The 18,945-nt window shown below is 42.5% G+C and overlaps 1 protein-coding gene and 1 pseudogene across 2 annotated transcripts in view; one reads left to right on the top strand and one right to left on the bottom strand.

Moving 5' to 3' along the window:
* Positions 1-8,190, top strand: part of mical2a (microtubule associated monooxygenase, calponin and LIM domain containing 2a) — a gene marked incomplete at both ends in the record, with an annotated part of 38,161 nt that extends 29,971 nt beyond the window's left edge. Inside the window, 4 exons of the mRNA XM_083650519.1 lie at positions 1,639-1,746; positions 7,108-7,285; positions 7,380-7,456; positions 7,786-8,190. Of these exons, the coding sequence (XP_083506645.1) occupies positions 1,639-1,746; positions 7,108-7,285; positions 7,380-7,456; positions 7,786-8,190 (768 nt within the window). The remainder of the gene's footprint in view (positions 1-1,638; positions 1,747-7,107; positions 7,286-7,379; positions 7,457-7,785) is intronic.
* An 8,294-nt stretch (positions 8,191-16,484) lies between these two features.
* Positions 16,485-17,498, bottom strand: LOC310788935 (sodium/bile acid cotransporter 7 pseudogene; annotated as a pseudogene). The gene has a single exon. The product of its transcript is annotated as a sodium/bile acid cotransporter 7 pseudogene (transcript).
* Between the last annotated feature and the right edge of the window lie 1,447 nt (positions 17,499-18,945).

Genomic DNA, 18,945 nt, shown 5'->3' with positions numbered 1-18,945 from the left:
ATGGTGAGCTTTACCACAGTTCACGTGTGCAACATCTCCCCACTTCCAGTCTGCAGCCTGTGTCAGGAACACAGCAGAACACATAGTCCACCTGCCACTAAAACCCCTGCTCAAACCCCAGCAGGCGTCCAGCCCAAAGCCTTCTCTCAGGAGAGTCAGACAAGCTGATCAGACAGGCGCTGAGACACTGCCTGAGAGCGGTTACTCTCCCTCCTGCCACTCAGCTGTCCTAGCCATGTCAAGAATGCTCCAGCACCTCAGGGAGGTGGACGAACACATCTCTGAGGTGAACACTCCTTCAATCTCTTTCAGTCTTTTAACTGTTTTTCCTCTCTGTTTGTTTTGTCGTCGCTCCTTTAAAAACCCTTGTGTTTCTTACAATGTTCTGATCCCCCCAAAAAAGGCCCCAAAGTCAATACTGATTATATATTACGCCCTGATGATATATTCAGGCTTATGTAATGTGTAGTCAGATGGTGAAGTCAGCCCCTAATTATCTAGCCTGACCATAATGGCAAGAGCAGGCCTACAGACCTGGCACCCGCCAAGACAGATGACTGGCCGGTCCAAAGCCCTCGCGGAGCAGTTCTGCCAGGCCCGGGTGAAGTTTCAGGCAGAGGCTTAGGTCTGCAAATAAGCTGTTTGGATTCAGAGTAGAGGCTGCGTTGGCTAGACATTAACTAGTCTAAAAAGTGTTTTTGTTGAGAACACTAAAAAGTGTCCAATGTAGTTTCACCTCTATTGAGAATTTTTGGAAACACAAAATCTTGTATGAACATAATGACTCACTTCAGTCAAGAAACTCAACATTTCTTTTAATTTGCAATGGAAGCAAGTGAAATGACCTCACCCCAATGGCAGATTCCTCACTTGTTTGAAGAAGAAAAATAATACTCGAAGACTCAATAGTCGACTAAACCGGTGGTTCTCAAATGGGGGTCCGGGGACCCCCAGGGGTCCGTGGCACTTTGCCAGGGGGTCCGCGTAAAAGTTTTCAGGAAAATAAATAAATCTATATTTTTTTTTAGAAAAAGCTTCATAGTTCAACGAAAATATGGTATGCTTTAAATATAAAATGGTTAATGGATTACATTCTAATCTAACAAACCTATCAATTTAAAAGTCAAGCACGTTACCGTGGAAACAATTACACTTAGCCCAAAATCACAAATCAGAATGAGGGGGTCCCCGGTATATTTTCTATCTTGTAAGGGGTCCTTGGCTGAAAAACATTTGAGAACCTCTGGACTAAACGACTTATCATGGTGGATGTTGTTTTGCAGTATTTCAGTAGAGGACTCCCACTCTCTTTGCCAGGTCTCACTCCGACGTTCCAAGAGCACAGTATGAGCAGTCGTATCAACTCGGCTGTGAAATTAATGTAATAAAAGCTGGGTTCATACTCAACAGCCAGGTCATTGTTCTCCTCCGCACAATGCACACTTAGCTGTCAAAAGCCTGCTTGAAGCAGAACAGAAGGTGCTTTCATCTTTTTACAGTGCAGGCCTTATTTAGCGGCTATTAGCCTGCCTAATTATGTCTCCAGTCAGACCTGCGGGTGTGTTGGTGGGAGCATGTGTCTAGTGTACAGTAGGGGGCGAGACTGACACCTCTTCTTTTGTTCCTGTCGTCCCGCAGAAGAAAGCTCAGACACAACACGCTAGAGAGTTTCTCACAAAGAGTATAAAGGAGAAAGCTGTTCACCTTATTGGGTTGTTCTCAGGGGAAAACGCCTCTGTACCCAAGGTGACTATCTCCATCTAACCTCCACCCTCCCCCTGCACCACCTGTCCCTGTGTGCTTATTTGCATGAGACAACAGATTGTGTTTGGCATGACAGCAGCTGTTCATGGAGTTATTTTTTGCTGCATGTCATGCTGGATTATTCACCACTCCATTATCGTTAGAAGCATATTTTCTCATATTTCCACGACTTCTTATCCAAAGCCAAGACTTGGACTTGGACTTGAGTCGCACTTAAGTCACACACACAGTGACTTGAGACTTGACTTCAGACTCGTCCTCAAAGACTTGAGACTTGACTTGGACTTGAAGGTTTGGGACTTGTGAACAATCTTTATTTTATTTTTTAGGTGCATTAACATTAAGGAAATGTTCTATAGTACTAATGTCATCTCTAATCATTGCTGCTACCAGGGGCGGACTGGGATCATAATTCAGGCCGGGCATTAGATACCAAGCAGGCCAGGCCGATACGGGCGGCGGCGAAAAATTTGGGCTGTTTGAAGCCCAATTTGGGCCATTTGAAGCCAGATTTGGGCCGTTTGAAGCCCAATTTGGGTCGTTTGAAGCCAGATTTGGCCGTTTGACGCCCAATTTGGGCCGTTTGAAGCCCAATTTGGGCCAAGTCCAATTTTACAATGAGATGCACCCACTTTAACCCTGAATAAAGTAATAAAACCACTAGTAAACCAGTAGGCGGGCCTGGCCTGCTGTTCAGTGAGTGACCTGACTGCGGGCACCAATTTTTTTTTTTTTTTTTTTGCAGGCCAGGCCAGGCCACCGGCCATTTGCCCGACGTACCCGATTATGCAGTCCGCGCCTGGCTGCTACTGTATTCTAATAGATAAGGAGTGAGGATAATACAGTACATGCTTTGAATTCCTTCATTTTAGCTATGCAGTGTTCTAAACAGAACAGATGATAGAACGCTCATCTATAGGGACTTGAGACTTGACTTGGACTTGCCCCTCAAAGACTTGAGACTTGACTTGGACTTGCAAAAAATGACTTGTGAGCATCTCTGGTTTATGGCAAGGCTTTGTTTTCTGTAGCTTGCTGTAGCCCATCAGATTCAGGATAGACAACATTTCTAGAATACTTTTTTTATCACCTTCATATAATGCCGTGTGTGTGTGTGTGTGCATGCGTGTGTGTGTGTGTGTGCGTGCACGTGCATGCGTGTGTGTGTGTGTGTGTGTGTGTAGTACGTGCGTGCATGCGTGTGTGTGTGTGTGTGTGTGTGTGCGTGCATGCGTGTGCGTGTGTGTGCGTGTGTGTGCGCGTGCGTGCGTGCATGCGTGTGTGTGTGTGTGTGTGTGTGTGTGATCTTTCAACAACACGATATTGCAAATCCTTTGCTCTGGCAAACTTTATACTCCAGAAGTGAACGCTGAGGAAGGTCTTTTGACTGAAACGTTCGTTGCTGCTGCCCAGGTTTGAGGAACTAATTAAATATTCAAAAGGACATTTGGAGTGCTGGCTTCCCTCTTCTCTAAACTTTATACTCGTTTGTCCTCATTACGGTCTGATCGCTGAGAACAAATGCAATCAATTCGCAAACAGTGAAACACCGATTGTCAGGAGTAGCATATTTATGATAGAACCTGCCGAGGTTATTTGTGTTTATAGGGTATGATGACTTCTATAATAATGTCACTAGAAATGTGGTATACTGTAAAGTGCAACAGAGCTAAAGGGGAAATGGTAGTAATAGATAGATATATATAGCTATATATTATACATAATGATTATCATTAAGATTAATACATTTGCAATGGCACATCAAAACAGATCATGTTGACCAATTGTTAATGATAATAATAATAAACAGATCTGATGGACAATACAGTTATCTCTCCCCTACATGCTCTGTTAGGTCACTCTGCTTTACTCTCTATACTAATACTAATTAATACTACCCTAATGCCTCTGCCCTCTTCTGGATGCTCTTGGTATTTCCAATGTGTCTCTACTCTGGCCAGACCCTTCCCTCTGATCCCATCCTCCCTCCTTCCTGTCCTAACATCACTGGCTTACACCTCCAACCTGACAAACTCCACCTCGCCTCCATCTCACCTCCTCCTCCTCAAATCTTTTCATCATCCCTACGCTCATTCTGTCTTCAGGTAAAACAAAACAATCTGTTCCGTCTCCTCTATCACTTCATTTCTATGTGTAGGGCATACAGTATGTACCCTGCATGTGTCTGTGCTGGTGTTATTTAGTATTTATATACTTTCTGGGCTGTACTGATATCCCTCTCTCTTTAATCGCTCCCCTGTCTTTAACCTGATTTTCTTGCTTTCTTTATTTTCTTTATTGCCTCTCTTTCCACATGGAACTCAAAAGCCGAGTACACTGAAGGGCCTCGATATGCAACTTAACAAAAAGCAAATACAAACACAGCGTCTGAACCACTCCTTTGTGGTAAGTGGCCCCCGCTATCTCCTGCACGTCCAAACTTGGGCCATTGATCATCACAGCTTTTCTATACTATATTCAGAACTAGGGCTGGGTTCAAAAAATCGATTCTCCGATTTTTAATCGATTTTTATTTTAATCCTCGATTATCGATTCATATGTCCAGAGATCGTTTTGTTTTTTTAATAAACAGGCTAAAATATTATGCTGTGTGTGGTAGTTGAAACATAGTTTCAAGTTGACGTTTATTTATGTTTGTAGTTTAAACAAAAACATAAATACTGTAGGCTACATGAATGGAAATGTTTGATCATTAATATCTACTTTTAGAAATTATATAGGCTGAAATCAAATCACTGTGCATAATTGTGAAAGTGTCTTTATTGACAGATGAAAAGGCTGTTATTTACCCTTTGTCACCACCTGTTGAGTAAATATATGTGTAACTAAAACCATTAAAATTGACAACAGGTCTGCAACTTTTTTCCCCCATGTATCTACTTGGAGCAAAAAAGGTTGGGAACCCATGTGTTACATAACTGGACAGTCATGTAATTCAGGGTAGGCCTACAGCTCAAAAAACACGTTTTGGTATCACTAATCAAATCGATATTGAAAATAATCGAATCAGAATCGAATCGAATCGAATCAAAATTAATCGATTCGCAACCTTGTGAATCGGAATCGAATCGATTCTTGAAATTGGAACCAATACCCAGCTCTATTCAGAACCTGTCTCTAATCGACAACAACCCTGAAAATGACTACATGTATACATTCCGAAAATGTATTTCTATATTCAAACTTAATTGTCCAATAATTGCTAATTGCTAATAATTTAAGTTAATAAGATCATACAAATATTTCTATTTTACTCAACATGTGTATCCCAAAGACAGCAAAGAGAGAGACCCAGACCATTTTATAAACACTGAAACAAGCATGTTAGCCGCAGCTTGACATTTTGCTCATGTAGCCTGTTCATCATAAGGGCAGATATAGACAAAAAAAGCTCGCTTGGCATGTGAGCTTTGCTTTCAACTGCTGCTGCCGCCCCTCCTTGTGCTTTGAGTTAGCAGCGTTCCTCACAGAAGAGTGTGTGTGTATTTTTGTGGTGGCACTTTTGTGGGTTCCTCTGCCCCGCCCATCCCAGACGATCTGCTCCGACTCCGCGGACCAGATGTTCAAACAGGACCTCATCTCAGTTTAATGTAAAGGAACTTCACTCCCTTCACTAGGAGCTGCTCTAATCAGAGCTCCAAGTAGGAAAATCATGTGGATGTAATTATCAGCACAATTGATCACGGCTCATTACACACCAGGTTCTTGATTTTTGGATGAGCTATAGTTGTTGAAGAAGAATTAGGGATCTCTTTACAATATGATGTATACAATATCCCTTCTCACTCTCCTCTGTCCATATATCCTTACAATTCTCTCTTTGCTTGTTTTCACCTCTCTTCTATCATTTTCTGACCTGCGTCTCTTTCCTGTCTCCTCTGCACTGAATGCAAGAGGTCAGTTGGGAAGTTGTCTGTGGCTGTAAACACTGAGGCAGAGACACCGGTCGACCTCTCTGAAAACACAGACCACAGACTCAGAGCCCTGCACCGCCCGCCCCCGCCGTCGTCACCTCAATTGTCACCTTGCTTGTCGCCCCAAACGTCACCGCTGACCTCTCCGGTAAGCAGGTCTGTCTGAACGAAGGAGACGTTCAGGATGTGACGGCGTGAAGGACAAGCCTTTATCTGGGTGGAGAACTTACAGAATCAGACCTATGTGGGCTAGATTTCTTGCACCCAACTTCTCACATCGTTTCTCTTACCGCACCAACTCAGCCCCACCACTGTTCCTGCTGCACATGCCCACACCTCCAAGAGTAACTAATTGATGCCCGCACCTCCAAGAGTAACTAATTGATGCCCAAGAGTAACTAATTGATGCCCACACCTCCAAGAGTAACTAATTGAGCAATGGCAGAAAATAATCTAATGGGTCAATTTCATTTTCTGAATTCATGCAAAATGCTTCAAGCTGCAAGGCAATCACCATGACAGCCTCAGTCTTGTCTAAATTAAAGATCCCATGTTATGCGATTAACTTTTAGCTGCTTAAAACATGTCTCATGGGTCTTTAAAGCAAGGTTATGAATTGGTTATTCTGCTGCTGCAAAAAAAATCCAGCCTCTGTGGGACTTCTCTATCCACTCTGTCTCTCCCCTCATTAATTATGTGCCGTTTTGAGGGGGCGGGACCTCTGATAAGATGGACCTCTGATAGGATGATCTGTTAGGTGATGTTTAACAAAGTCCTTGATGTGCTGAAAGCACCAAGATTTGATAATAGCATGTTCAGGTGTAGTTGACTCATTTACATAATTTCATTTTGATGCATTTTATAATCGAGTGGATAAACCCTTGTGCAGAGATAGAGGATACTTTATGCGTTGAGAATTGGCAGTGACACTCTCTTTGATAGTGCTTCATAGTGACAATAGGTGTTTCTATTGTTAGTTATCAGGTTTAAAAACATTGGTTAGATATCAGGTTTAAAAACATTGGTTAGTTATCAGGTTTAAAAACATTGGTTAGTTATCAGGTTTAAAAACATTGGTTAGTTATCAGGTTTAAAAACATTGGTTAGTTATCAGGTTTTAAAAACATTGGTTAGTTATCAGGTTTAAAAACATTGGTTAGTTATCAGGTTTAAAAAACATTGGTTAGTTATCAGGTTTAAAAACATTGGTTAGTTATCAGGTTTAAAAACATTGGTTAGTTATCAGGTTTAAAAACATTGGTTAGTTATCAGGTTTAAAAACTTTCTCCCTGCTGGGTTTGTGTATGGCTCAGGGATGAAAAGATGGAGAAATGAAACTCCATAGCTATCATCATTTCACTGTGACCATCTCTCTTAACCGACCCTCTGCCTGCGTTGTGTTTCCCAGGGATCTGTGCGCAGGACCTTTCCCCAGTCAGGCGACAGGTGTCATGCGTGTGAGAGGCGTGTTTATATGGTGGAGAAGGTCTGTGCTGAGGGCCTGTACTTCCACAGGGAGTGTTTCCGCTGTGCTACCTGCAGCTCGGCCCTGCGCCAGGGAGCACACGCCTTTGACTCCGAACAGGGTACGTGGCAGAGAAACACACCAGACATTATTCGGTATTCAGTTGGCTTTTCTGAAGTACCTTGTATACTGTAATAATTGATGTCATCTTACAGGTAAATTATACTGCAAACTTCATTTCGCTCAACGCCAAAATGGGACAACCCAACGGAGGAATTTCTCTCTGCACTCAGTAAGTGGCAGTGCCGTGCGCATCTGATGATTCATGTATGTGTTCATTTTTATCCTATTCCAGCAATATTCACTATAAAGCTACATGTAATTTGCATCTCCAAAAACTGTCTTGTAAAAGTGCGTCAGATAGTTCTTAGTAGAAGGAATCGTGCACACTGTTCTTACAACTTATCATTTAATACTTTATTGACATTTCAGTCTTTTCAACTTTCTTCAAATGGTGATAATTTGCAAGGACATTGTGCAGGAGTCTTTCTACTAAGAACAGGCCAGCACTATTTACAATTATATTTATTGTGTCCCTCTCTGTCTTGCCCTCTCTGTCAGAGTCGTTCTGGATCAGCGATCCGGGACAGATCTTCCACCCAGGAGGCTAACGGAGACGGCCCTCATCCCAGCCCGCAGAGCCCGTCAGCAGCAGCAGGTACCTTCAGCTCCTTCCTAAGGAAGCGTCTGAGCTGGCCCCTGAGTGTGACTCGTGCTGTGTGTAGCGCCCCCTGGCTGCTATCCCGCTGCGTGCGGAGGACAGCGCAGGCCTTCGCTGTCCACCTGAGGGCCAACGCCCAGGACTATGCATTCCTGTATGAGCTACTGAGCATGAGCCTGCCCCTGCTGCTTGTGCTGCAGGAGGTGCTGCTGCAGATGTACGCAGAGGCTGTGCCTGCAGGGGGCAGCACTCTACAGCCTCTCCTGCTGTGGCTGGACCAGCAGATTGGCCACAGGCTCATGTAGTCCATAACCCCTGAACATTATTCCCTGGACTGGTGGGTCTGTTGCCTGGAGTGTTCTTTGTGTCATACTTTGGTGGGCTACTTTGTGACTGTGCACAAACACCTTTCTAATGTTTACTCACTTATTACAGTGATACCGTATGTACATTTAGCTCTCAGTGTGTTAAATGTACTTCTGCATCAACCAAAGAACAGACACTGTAGCAATGTTTTGCAATTTATTCCAGGATTAGTGTTGGGGAAATTCTTCAAATATTGAAGCTGCATCAGATAGTTTTGCAGTGGGATTGTTGAGGACGCTGTATTTCTGATTTCAAATGGTTGAGCAACTATTATTGAAATAGGTTAACAAAGATCACATACATTTCAAGAGTTAAATGGGACAATATCAGTGCAATCCAGACTGTATTGAGACTGCTGAAATGTCCAATCATCATAGCTATAGAATTGAATCGTTTATATACTGGCTTAGAAAATGGAGCCAGCAATTAATTTTCTTATCTCAGGTTCTGACTGCTTACTTTCATCATTTAAAGTGATATGTGAGACTAACTTGATGCACTTTATCTTTGCCTGAGTTCATGCCTGGTATGTGGTGTGAGTGTTCCTTTAGGTAAAAGACTGGTCGCATGCTGAGGCCGACTCCAGTCTCCAGGTTTTGGTTTGGGCTCATGGATATGTGCTCCCTTTATCTGTTTTATACGCGTGTTTTACACCCAACTGTTCTGACAAATATCTTTATTATCCTCTGACCACACTAAATGTTGACTGTTATTTACTGTTTTTACTACTATGCATTTTTTATTGATAACTCAGCATCTCTAGTGTGGAATTTGGGTTTTGTTCTCAGTATTTTGTACTACGTTGCTGCCATCTGCTGTTGACTATCAGGACGAGCATGAAGACAAAACTAAATAAAATCCCCCCCCCTCCTTCATCTCCCCTCCCCAACATGTCATTTAGTTTGAAATAACTGATTTAGAAAATATTGTCAGATTTACTTTACACAGAAGAAGCTGGGTAGTGTGCTGTGCTGTGTTTGCATCTGAATGTACTTGCTACCCTGCCACAGTTTTAAAGCATGGTGTTAAAATGCAAGATCAACTGCAAACCTCTTTGACTGGAAGCCATCCAAGTGCTTCTTATTCAGATACACTATCTGATCATGCTACTGAAGCACTTTAGAGTTGTGGAATATTTTGTTCATCCCTAAGAATATTTCTCAGACAATGAGTGAAAATGCCACTCGCAAAACTTTACACGTTGGATTTAAATCAAGGCAGTCAATTTACAACATGACAGTACTGGGTTTGCAATATGATATTTGTGTTTTATAACCAGATATTTAATATAGTATGTTGGATTATTGACTCGGTTGTTCTCAATAGGATCTAGCCTTCTTACAGTGTTAGAAAGACCTCAACGTGACTAAAATCCACAATGGACTATTTTCATACAGATGGACTGAACTTTTATAACTGTTGTATACACACATGTGTAACAAGACAACAGTCATGCAATCTATGGCATGTACAACAGTGCCAACATCAAAATCCCTTTTATATTTTATGGATGTCAGCTTTAGATTTTGAGAAGCATTCACTACTTTTTTCATGCCTTTGGTTATTTTTTTAATTCATGACTTTCTTTTACGTTCTCTGTGTTTTAGATCATTTTCTCTGTCATCTCTTTCCCCCCCATTCAGCTGAAGCCTTTTATGAAGGGTGTGTTGCTGAGCCAACTGGATGGTTAGGAGATATGACATATTGAAGGTGATCACCTGCATGGTCACGAGGTCTTGTGGTCTTGTGTGGCTGCAGATTAATTCCTGTAGCTGACCCATATGTGTCTGCTTTTACATAAGCTTTGACGTTACTAATCATGACTGAGGTCTGCCAAAATAAGACTGCAAAACATACCCACCGTACTGTTGTGTCATTAAAGAAATGTCTTTGAATAACACTGAGTTTCAGCATGACTAATGATTTGCCACAATGCTTGTTATTGATCCTCCACCAGGGGGAGGTGTTTCTGGGATTTGAACCAGCGCTGCATGGCTGGTTGGGTAGGAGCCAATCAGAAACCTAAGCAGGGGTCACATCAAGTTTTTTTAAACCCAATATTCTTTGCATTCATGTGAAAGGTTTCTGCTGTATGGGATTAGAATTGACCCATTTCACACCAACCCTTTTGAGGTGGTAAAAGGAGGAAGTAAAGCAGCTGTAAATATCATTAATTATGCTAACATTCTGTTTAGGTGTTCCAGTACCAGGTGCCCTCATTAATGCTAATGATTACACCTGTTCCTGCTTTACCACCTGAAAAGGTTGATGTGAAATGAGCCTATTGTGGTTGAAAGATTAGGTCAACAAACCCAAATTAGAAAATAAGACCTCAAAATATGTAGTGAATATCATTTAAGTTGACTTATGCATGCTGTAGCTATTTCACCAATATTTTGTCATTTATTTCTCCAAAAATATCTTCAGGCACTTTGACATGGTAATTTATTATTTCAGGAACTTAGGGGAATTGAATTAAAGAGCATGGTGCAGGTTGGAGACCGCATTGCATTAAAGGGATAGGTCGGTTTGTTTGAAGTGGGGTCCTATCAGCTAGTTGCATACACTAACTGAAATAGGTACAGTGTTCTCTGTCGCTGAGCGCACCGTTTATCGAGACCCAGCAACAGCCTCCACAGCTCTGTCTCTCTACTACACGGGGCCAAGAACTAAAACGTAATTTAGCCACCTAAAACAACGCCCACCTAAACAAATCGATATCTGTGTACATGCACGCTCTATTTTGACAATTTTCAGCGCTTTACTTTCCCGCCAAACAGCGGTTTCATTCGGCACTGCTTTTTCTCCCAACCGTACAACTACCGTATTCCTCCGCTTTTTTTTTTACCTGCACCATGCTCTCTAATCTTACAGTAAATGAATCATGTTTTAGATATATTTATAAATCATGCATATTGAAAATATGTTTCTCCAGGACTATCCAAACTCTCTCATTTCCAGATAAGAAAATTCACAACAATATCTCATCAAATTTTGTCCTCATAAGAGGAAAAAAAGAACACCAGCCAACAAACTTTCTTATAAAGTAAGTTAAATGTTACTGTATCTCATCAACTTTTTGTTGGTCTAGAATGGAGCACAACTATAACCTGACGCTGGCAAGTGGTCGTAGATGGGTTTGTTTCACATTCTGTTTCACAAACACGCATGATCTGATCTCAAGATCTTGCGTGAATCCAGCTGCATTGAAAGGTTAGCACAACTGGCCTGTCTGAGAAATTATCATCCAGAATGTGTCCCATTCATTTTTGAAAGAAAGAAAATAAAGTTGATGGACTGCTTTAAAAGATTTACCTTTGGACAATTAAAAAAAAATCCATAATAATTTGATTGATCTAATTATAAGTGACAGGGAATTATCATTATGGACATTCAACCTGAATTCTGAAAAGTTCTCAAAATTTTCCAGTGTCTCCATATTTTTACCCCGCTTTCAACTCAATTATTGCATGTCTAAAGACTTTTATTAAGGTTAACTGTGCCTTCGTTCTTGCATTCTTGCCTCACTCTGGTGTCTAATTCCATGGTGAACTAAAGTAAAATATTCAAACCGATATGGCATCAGCTGCCCGGAAACACATTTTGTATGTAATTTAAATCTAAAATCTTAAAGATTTCCAAGGTAGGCTATGAAAATATCTCCAAATCTGTCCACAAAACAAAAAGAGCTATTCCTTATAAAGAGCGATGAAATTGTTTAACAAGAGATCTTTAGAGTAGACTCAAATCATCACTTCAATTCTGGTTATAAAAGTTAAATATAGAAGGCAGTATTACTCTATTTTCACCAATGAACAGCAGCTACATGTTTAAAGTGACATAAAGGTTCCCCTTTCAAAATAAATAAATAAATAAATAAAATAAATAAATATATTTTTCTTTTCCCCCCTCCATCCAGAAGCTGCAACCCAAGAGTGATTTTAATTAACCCACTCCAGCCGGGGAATTACCACTAAGAATATTGAGGATTATTCAAGAGTATTATTGTATAAAATTGTTCATAATCCACGGTGACTTTTGAGAGTGCGTTATGGGCGTTTAATTTTGTAGTAATTGAGTAATTCCTGTTTTAGTTCTTGTTTTGCTGTGTTGCATTTGCATTGCCTTTTTAAATCAATACATGTAAATAGCACAGAATTCGATCGCATGCTTTAATTTCCCATTTACTGTACATTAGGCTACTCTTGAAAACTTTCAAACTTGTGCACTTCAGGCATCTGTTTTCATTATTAATTCAGAAAATTAGAAGGCTCCATTGTGGCTTCTTTGCAAGTAATCCTAAAATGACTCTATGAGTGTATTTATGTAATTATCCTTTGCATATGGGTTCAAAGAAGTGTCTAGCATTGAATTTACAGCATTATGTTAGAGGATGACATGTAGTCCAGCTGAGATTTTGCCAAAAGATTTGCAAAATGCTGTTTTTGCTCATAGATGGAAGGGAGTGTCCTTCCTGACATCTCAGATCACACGACAGACCTGTTTTTCCCCCAGGTAGTTTACTCCTTGTAATCTCTGCAGTGCTGTTCTGCTGTTATGTGTGTTTGAATATTTCTGTTCTTGTGCTAGTTTTGATTTGTATGGGCTCTGGGAGATGTGGAACGGCTCTGTGTAACTATAAAGAAAGAGACAGCAAGCTCCTCCTTTCTGCTGCTCACCTTCACTCCTGAGAAAATCCAAATTCATTTTCTGTCAGTGTCAAATATATGACAATCAAGTTAACTGCATTGAGCTTTACCCCCAACAGTTGTTTCTGTATTGACAAGGCCACTGCAATAGAATATTGTAAAAACTCACAAATAATGGATGCAAGTAATTATTCAATAAAGGTTCTTTGTATAAAAATGTTTGAATCTGTCTTTTTAATTCAACATTCTCTGTAATATATTTTTAAACGAAACAAATCCCATAGATCATAAGTGAAACGTTTGATTTCCTTTGAGCAGGGAACAAACCAATAAGATGAACATGATGACTCTCCCTCTATAAAAACAAGACTAGGCAAGCCTAGTTAAGCCGAACCCAGACTGCTGCCACTCAGTGTTGTGCAAGTTCACATAAAAGCTAGCTCAAAGTTTAGTTCACACAGCTTCAAATGAACTAGGAGCTGCTCAGTGGCCACCAGATCAGACTGTGGTTGTACTGGTTTCTCGGTCTTCCTGTCTAAGGCTGCTTTCTCACTGGGAACGATTGCTTTCGTTCCGTTCCGTTCCGCACCCGGGAACGATTGCCCCCCCTCCCCCCTCCCCTAACCCTAACCCGCTGGTCAGCTTTCAATTCACATTACAACATTTCTTCCGTGCTCGGAAACGGAACAGAGTGCACTTGCATCATCAACTATGCCTGGAGTTTATCCTCGCCCGTTTGTTGTCTATGTGGTTCGGAACAGTTGGCTTTCACACTCGCACGTGTTCTGTGCCCGGGCACGCCAAATCGCTCCCCAGACCACCTTTTCATGTGGATCCTATCACGGTTCCCCGTTGTGCGCCCGGGCGCGGAAAGGAACGGAACGCAATGTTCACACTCTACGTTCCGAAAGTGGGGTCAATTTGGGGACAAGTGTGCTTGGGAACGGAACCGGGGCGCCAGTGAGAAAGCACCCTAAGACCCGCCCCAGATCTGACACCAGATCCGGCGGATGTGTGTTCCAGTATTATCATCCCCCATAGAAAGATGGTTTTATATGCTGTTAGTTCATTTTACTTTTGTGTATTAGCTACATCACTAGATAACTCACATCACATTTATTTATTGTGATGCCCTGTTTGCAGAGCAGAATTGTTTTTTGGAGCACAGAAAAGTTCCCTATCCGCTGGATCTGCTCCGTCCTTCTCGGGCTGGCCAGGAGTGGTGGGCAGCTGAAGCACCAGGGGACAAACTTCTTCCAACCGCCGCTGGTCAGACGAAGATCTTCTTGCATGTTTTTTTTGTGGGTGTCCATATTGATTTTTTTTTAAACTAAAAACGTTTTTGAGTTTTCATCGCTGTATGTTACGTTCAGTGGGCTGTAATCCCTTCAACTCACTGACAATGAAAATACGGTAATATTTACATATGTGTTTCTGGCCATTTGTTTGTTGATTGATGCTGAATTCTTTGAGAGACATGTGTGACTGTCTCTTTAAGAGGCCTGTGGTCTCCTGAAGCAGGGTTCCCAGTTTGGGAGAGGGAAGGTGTGTGGGCAGGTGTGGATCTCACACAGGGACAGTGAATGTCACAGAAAGGACCATCTCACATGGAGGACAGTGGTTCTCAGAGAGGATGGATTAGCTAGGAGCCACTTGGACATTGTATTGTTTATATTTCCAGTCCTGCCTTTTGGTGGGACGCAACTGACCATGTGAGTGAGGCCTGGATGGCTCTCACACCTCAACGACGACGGAGATGGCCAAGAAAGGGTTCGAGCCTGCCCGGTGAAGCAGCTGAGGGATGGTGCCAGACAGCCTGCACCAAGAGGTAATTCAGCTAACTCAACAGTCAAATGGCCTACTCTTCATGTAATCTTTATCTATTCATGTTACAAATGGTAGATGGTAATATTATACCCCTAGACACAAGTTTATTTGAGAAGTTGGATATCGACATATTTGTGTTGCCGCTGTATCCCTGCCACTGTAGCACAGGTATAGTCCGCCTTGATCACAGCACGTGTAACAGTGTGCATAAATAAGATATTTTATAGTTCAATTCATGTTTAATTTGGGACCAGCAACCATAATTTCTATTTAATTTTATGTTCTAATGAAAGTGCTGACCAGAAAGCATACGTTGTGTTTTGCTATATACACGCAGTGCATTGTGGCCGTGGGTCACTCACAGAGAATGGCTTCCTTCGGTGGGTGAGTTTGGTCCCCCATGCTCTCAGCTTTAAATTGCTATATAAATGTGGTCTGCATCATCATATTATGTGTAGAAGCGGTCAGAATCAACAATTGACATTATCCTGTACTTCCAATGCAACTCGTTTTCAGTTGAACTGCTACGTTTATGTTTACTGACTGGAAGTAGTCATGTAACATTCTGGGCTAACGTGGTTAGACTAGAGGCTAATTAGCGTTAGCTCTGAGAGCCGTTCTTGATAGTGTTTAACTTGCCTTTCACAGTAGCTGGAGCAGAGAGACCAACCCACTATGCCATGCTGATTGTGGTTGTTATGTGTAGCACCCTTTCAGGTATGTTTATGTTAAGATGTGTTAAAAATATTCCTTTTGTGAAGGCTGGTCAGATATGCACGTTGCGTGCCTGCTATTTTTAGTAACCACCAGCAGGTGGCAGTTAAGCTAAAAATACATTATCCTTTGTATGAAAAACGGATCATTTAGATTTAGGACACAGGGACCTGTATGTATTGTCATGATTATATGTCTATGTTATAAGAATGTATTGTATCTCATTGTATCTCATTTAAATGTAATTTCTAATGTTAAAAGCTGCTTATAGGTCATTCCAAGTATATCTAATGATTTTGCAAACAGAAGTCAAAACAGTTTTGGTTACAAGTAATATACAATATGTATTGCACTGTGATATTGACACCATTACATGATAGATATGAAAGATCTGTACAGTTAAAAAAGATTAATGTTATTTTATTTTATATACAGTAAAATGAATGTACCACTATACGATCACTGAAAGTAAAAGTAGCTCACAGAGAATGGCTTCCTTCTGTGCTAGCTGGAGCAGAGAGACCAACCCACTATGCCATGCTGATTGTGGTTGTTATGTGTCCCACCCTTTCAGAAAATAAACCACAAATGAGCATTTATGGTCCTTCCGACTCCTGTGAAATACTTCAGCAGAGGCAGATACCATAGGTCACATTGATGCCGTGAACCCGGATGTCCAGTGGGTGTGGGGTGAGTGTAACCGAGTTGAATCAGCACGGATTCCTCGTGATGGTAGCGAGTGGATTGGTTAAACTCACTCCCCAGGTATAAAGGCATGTTAATCAGCTCCGCCAAGGGAGCTAGCTCTCTTGGCGTTGCGGTTAACATGTCGGACTCCCAAGCCGAGGGTCGACAGTTCGAATCCACCCCTGGACAAGCCCTTAACATGGGTTGCTGCAAGTACCACCTACACAACGCCGTTACACACACACGCACTCACGGGCAGAGCGTTGGTCAGGTTGCTCAATTTGTTCTCCTCAGATGGGCTGGAGGGTGGTGAGCTTCACCGCTCAGGGCAGGCAGGGTAGTGTTGGAATGCGGCCCTATCTCAACAACAGACTAGACTTCTGCTTTGTGGTCATCCAAGCCCGGATACTGGGCACCAGCAGCGAGCCCAGCAGGATCTGAGCCGGGTGGTAGATCAGCAGAGGAACTGAGATCAGAGACAGATGCTCATAACCTGCAAACACTATCTTCAACATGGGGATACCCAGTGTTAATGACTTGTGTGTGGAACAGAACATGATGGCCACAGTGTCGGCTGGTGTGAATCCCGAACCTGACCTGGTGGAGAAGACGAAGATGAGCAGCATGAAGCTGAGCTGGATGGAGAAGATGATGAATATGAGCTGCAGCAGGCTGGTGGGGTCAAGCTGGATGTTGGGGTTGGAGAAGGTGTCACAGAACGTGCTGTAGATGATCATGAGCTGCACGGCACTGCTGATGGTGCCGAACGGAGGCTTCCGCCGCTCCAGCCACTCCCTCAGAAAACCACGACACACCTGTCCCAGGATGAGGGGAACCACCACGGTCATGAAGAGCTGTGAGAAGATGGAGGAGAAGGGAACGGAGGATGAGGAGCCAAGAAACTGCAGCAGCAGCAGTGGAGTCACTATGATCCCCAAGAAGCTTCCAAAGGCAGAGTTGAAGATGGCTGCAGCCTCGTTCCCTCCAACAGCCTTGGTGAGAATAACAGCAGAGGAGACGGGGGGCGGCATGCAGCCCACCGTCTGTAGCCCCTTAAGTAGCCATTGGTCGATGGCGGTCAGTGCCAGCAGTTTGAGAAGCAGCCAGACGGCCAATGGGAAGAAGAGCAGCGTGAAGGACTGGACCAATAGATGCAGCCGAACGTGAAGCAACGCAGTGGTCAACTCCTCTGTCTTCAGCGACAGCCCACTGTTGAAGAAGATGACCGAGACGGCAACGTAAGCTACAGTGATCTCTGGTTTCAACGGACCTCCACTGGCGCCAAGGCTGGGCTGCAGTTTGGCGGATAAGATGACGGCCACTATCCCGGTAATGAACCATTCTTGCCGTATCCTCGCCAGAAGGCCCATGATCTTCCCCAGGCTGGTTCCCCCCTGGCCTTGTCTGTCGCACCAGCCGGGCCGGACTTTACAACTCTTCTTCTTTGGTGGTGTTTTATGGCAGTTGGCATCCTTTGTTGCATTACCGCCTCCTTCTGGATTCATCCATCCACTGTTTCCCTACATTCTGTCCTTCTGGTCCTCTTGGGGATCTTCTCGAGTTTACAACTCTTCAATCCGTGGAGGACTTGTCAGTACCAAATCGGTTGATGATGCCATCCCCACTAATGATGTCACAGACATGGTGAGATCATCAGTGATGTCATAGACTGAATTGTGATGTAATAATCAATGTTGTCATACAGTAAATCCCTAGTATGACACCCATACCCTCTGATCCATACCCACTAATGATGTCATATGACATTGTGACATCATCAATGATGTTATGAGGTGGGTTTCCATCCACCTGTTTTTATGCAAATTGTGCAGGTTCGGGCAGTGAATCTAACCAACGTATATACCTCCAGCGCTCGCCTATATAGGGGGCACCACCAGGGGTGTGGTAAATACAGAGATGTGGGTAACCTATAACAAAGGTGAGTAGTTTACCCACCGTGTTTCTCCTCATTGATTGATACAGTTGATCTTAAAATAGGTGAGTAAACTCTCTGCCTCATTTCAAAGATTTGTGGGTAAACTGCATTTACTTGCGGTTACTGTATCCTCCACTACGCCCCTGGACACCGCCCCCTAGCGAGGCGGACGGATTCGCCTTCACCAGCCAATCAAGATTGGGCGTAGTAATATAGGGCTTCTGTAGGGTCGCAACAGGGATGCGCTTCTCATAGTGAGAGTAACAAATATTATGAGACAAAATGGCAATAAATAAGTGGGAAAAGATGATATTCTAAATATTAAGGAAGTCCTCTCAGATTATACTTATTATAATATCCTGCTGCAAGGCGTCTCATAACACCATTGCAGAATATATTCTGTCCTTATACTTTGTTGAACATGTTTCATAGCTGTTTTTCTCCGCCTCCTCTGAAGACCGTCTTAAGAGGAAAATGTACTCCTATATTGTGTTGGAAATTGCACAGGAATGCACTTAGAGCTTGGAAGGCTATGCCTCCATTCACTGGAAAGTTGTTCTTTACAAATGGTTCAGTACAAAATTGCTTTTTGAATGAAAGTATTATACAGTACCCTTGTGCATTTACAATAATGTTTGTTAATGTGCATTGTCCGTCAAAAATAAAAAAAAAATAAATAAAATAAATAAAAGTCCTGCCTCTGGGTGTAAACTAAAAAGGTCCTTGACCTTATAATGCCAGTTGACATTCAGCAGGAACTTCTTTTCATGGTGTTGCTTTGAGAGTAAATACTGAGGTGATGCAGCCGGTTAATAACAATTTCCAAGTCACTGCCGGACCTTCACTTAATGGGCCTTTTTTAGTGTTTGTTCCTCACTCGT

Source organism: Poromitra crassiceps (assembly GCF_964638095.1).
Source record: "Poromitra crassiceps genome assembly, chromosome: 14".
NCBI lineage: Eukaryota > Metazoa > Chordata > Actinopteri > Beryciformes > Melamphaidae > Poromitra > Poromitra crassiceps.
The sequence above is the reverse complement of the archived record's forward strand: the minus strand, read 5'-3'. Positions and strand labels throughout refer to the sequence as shown.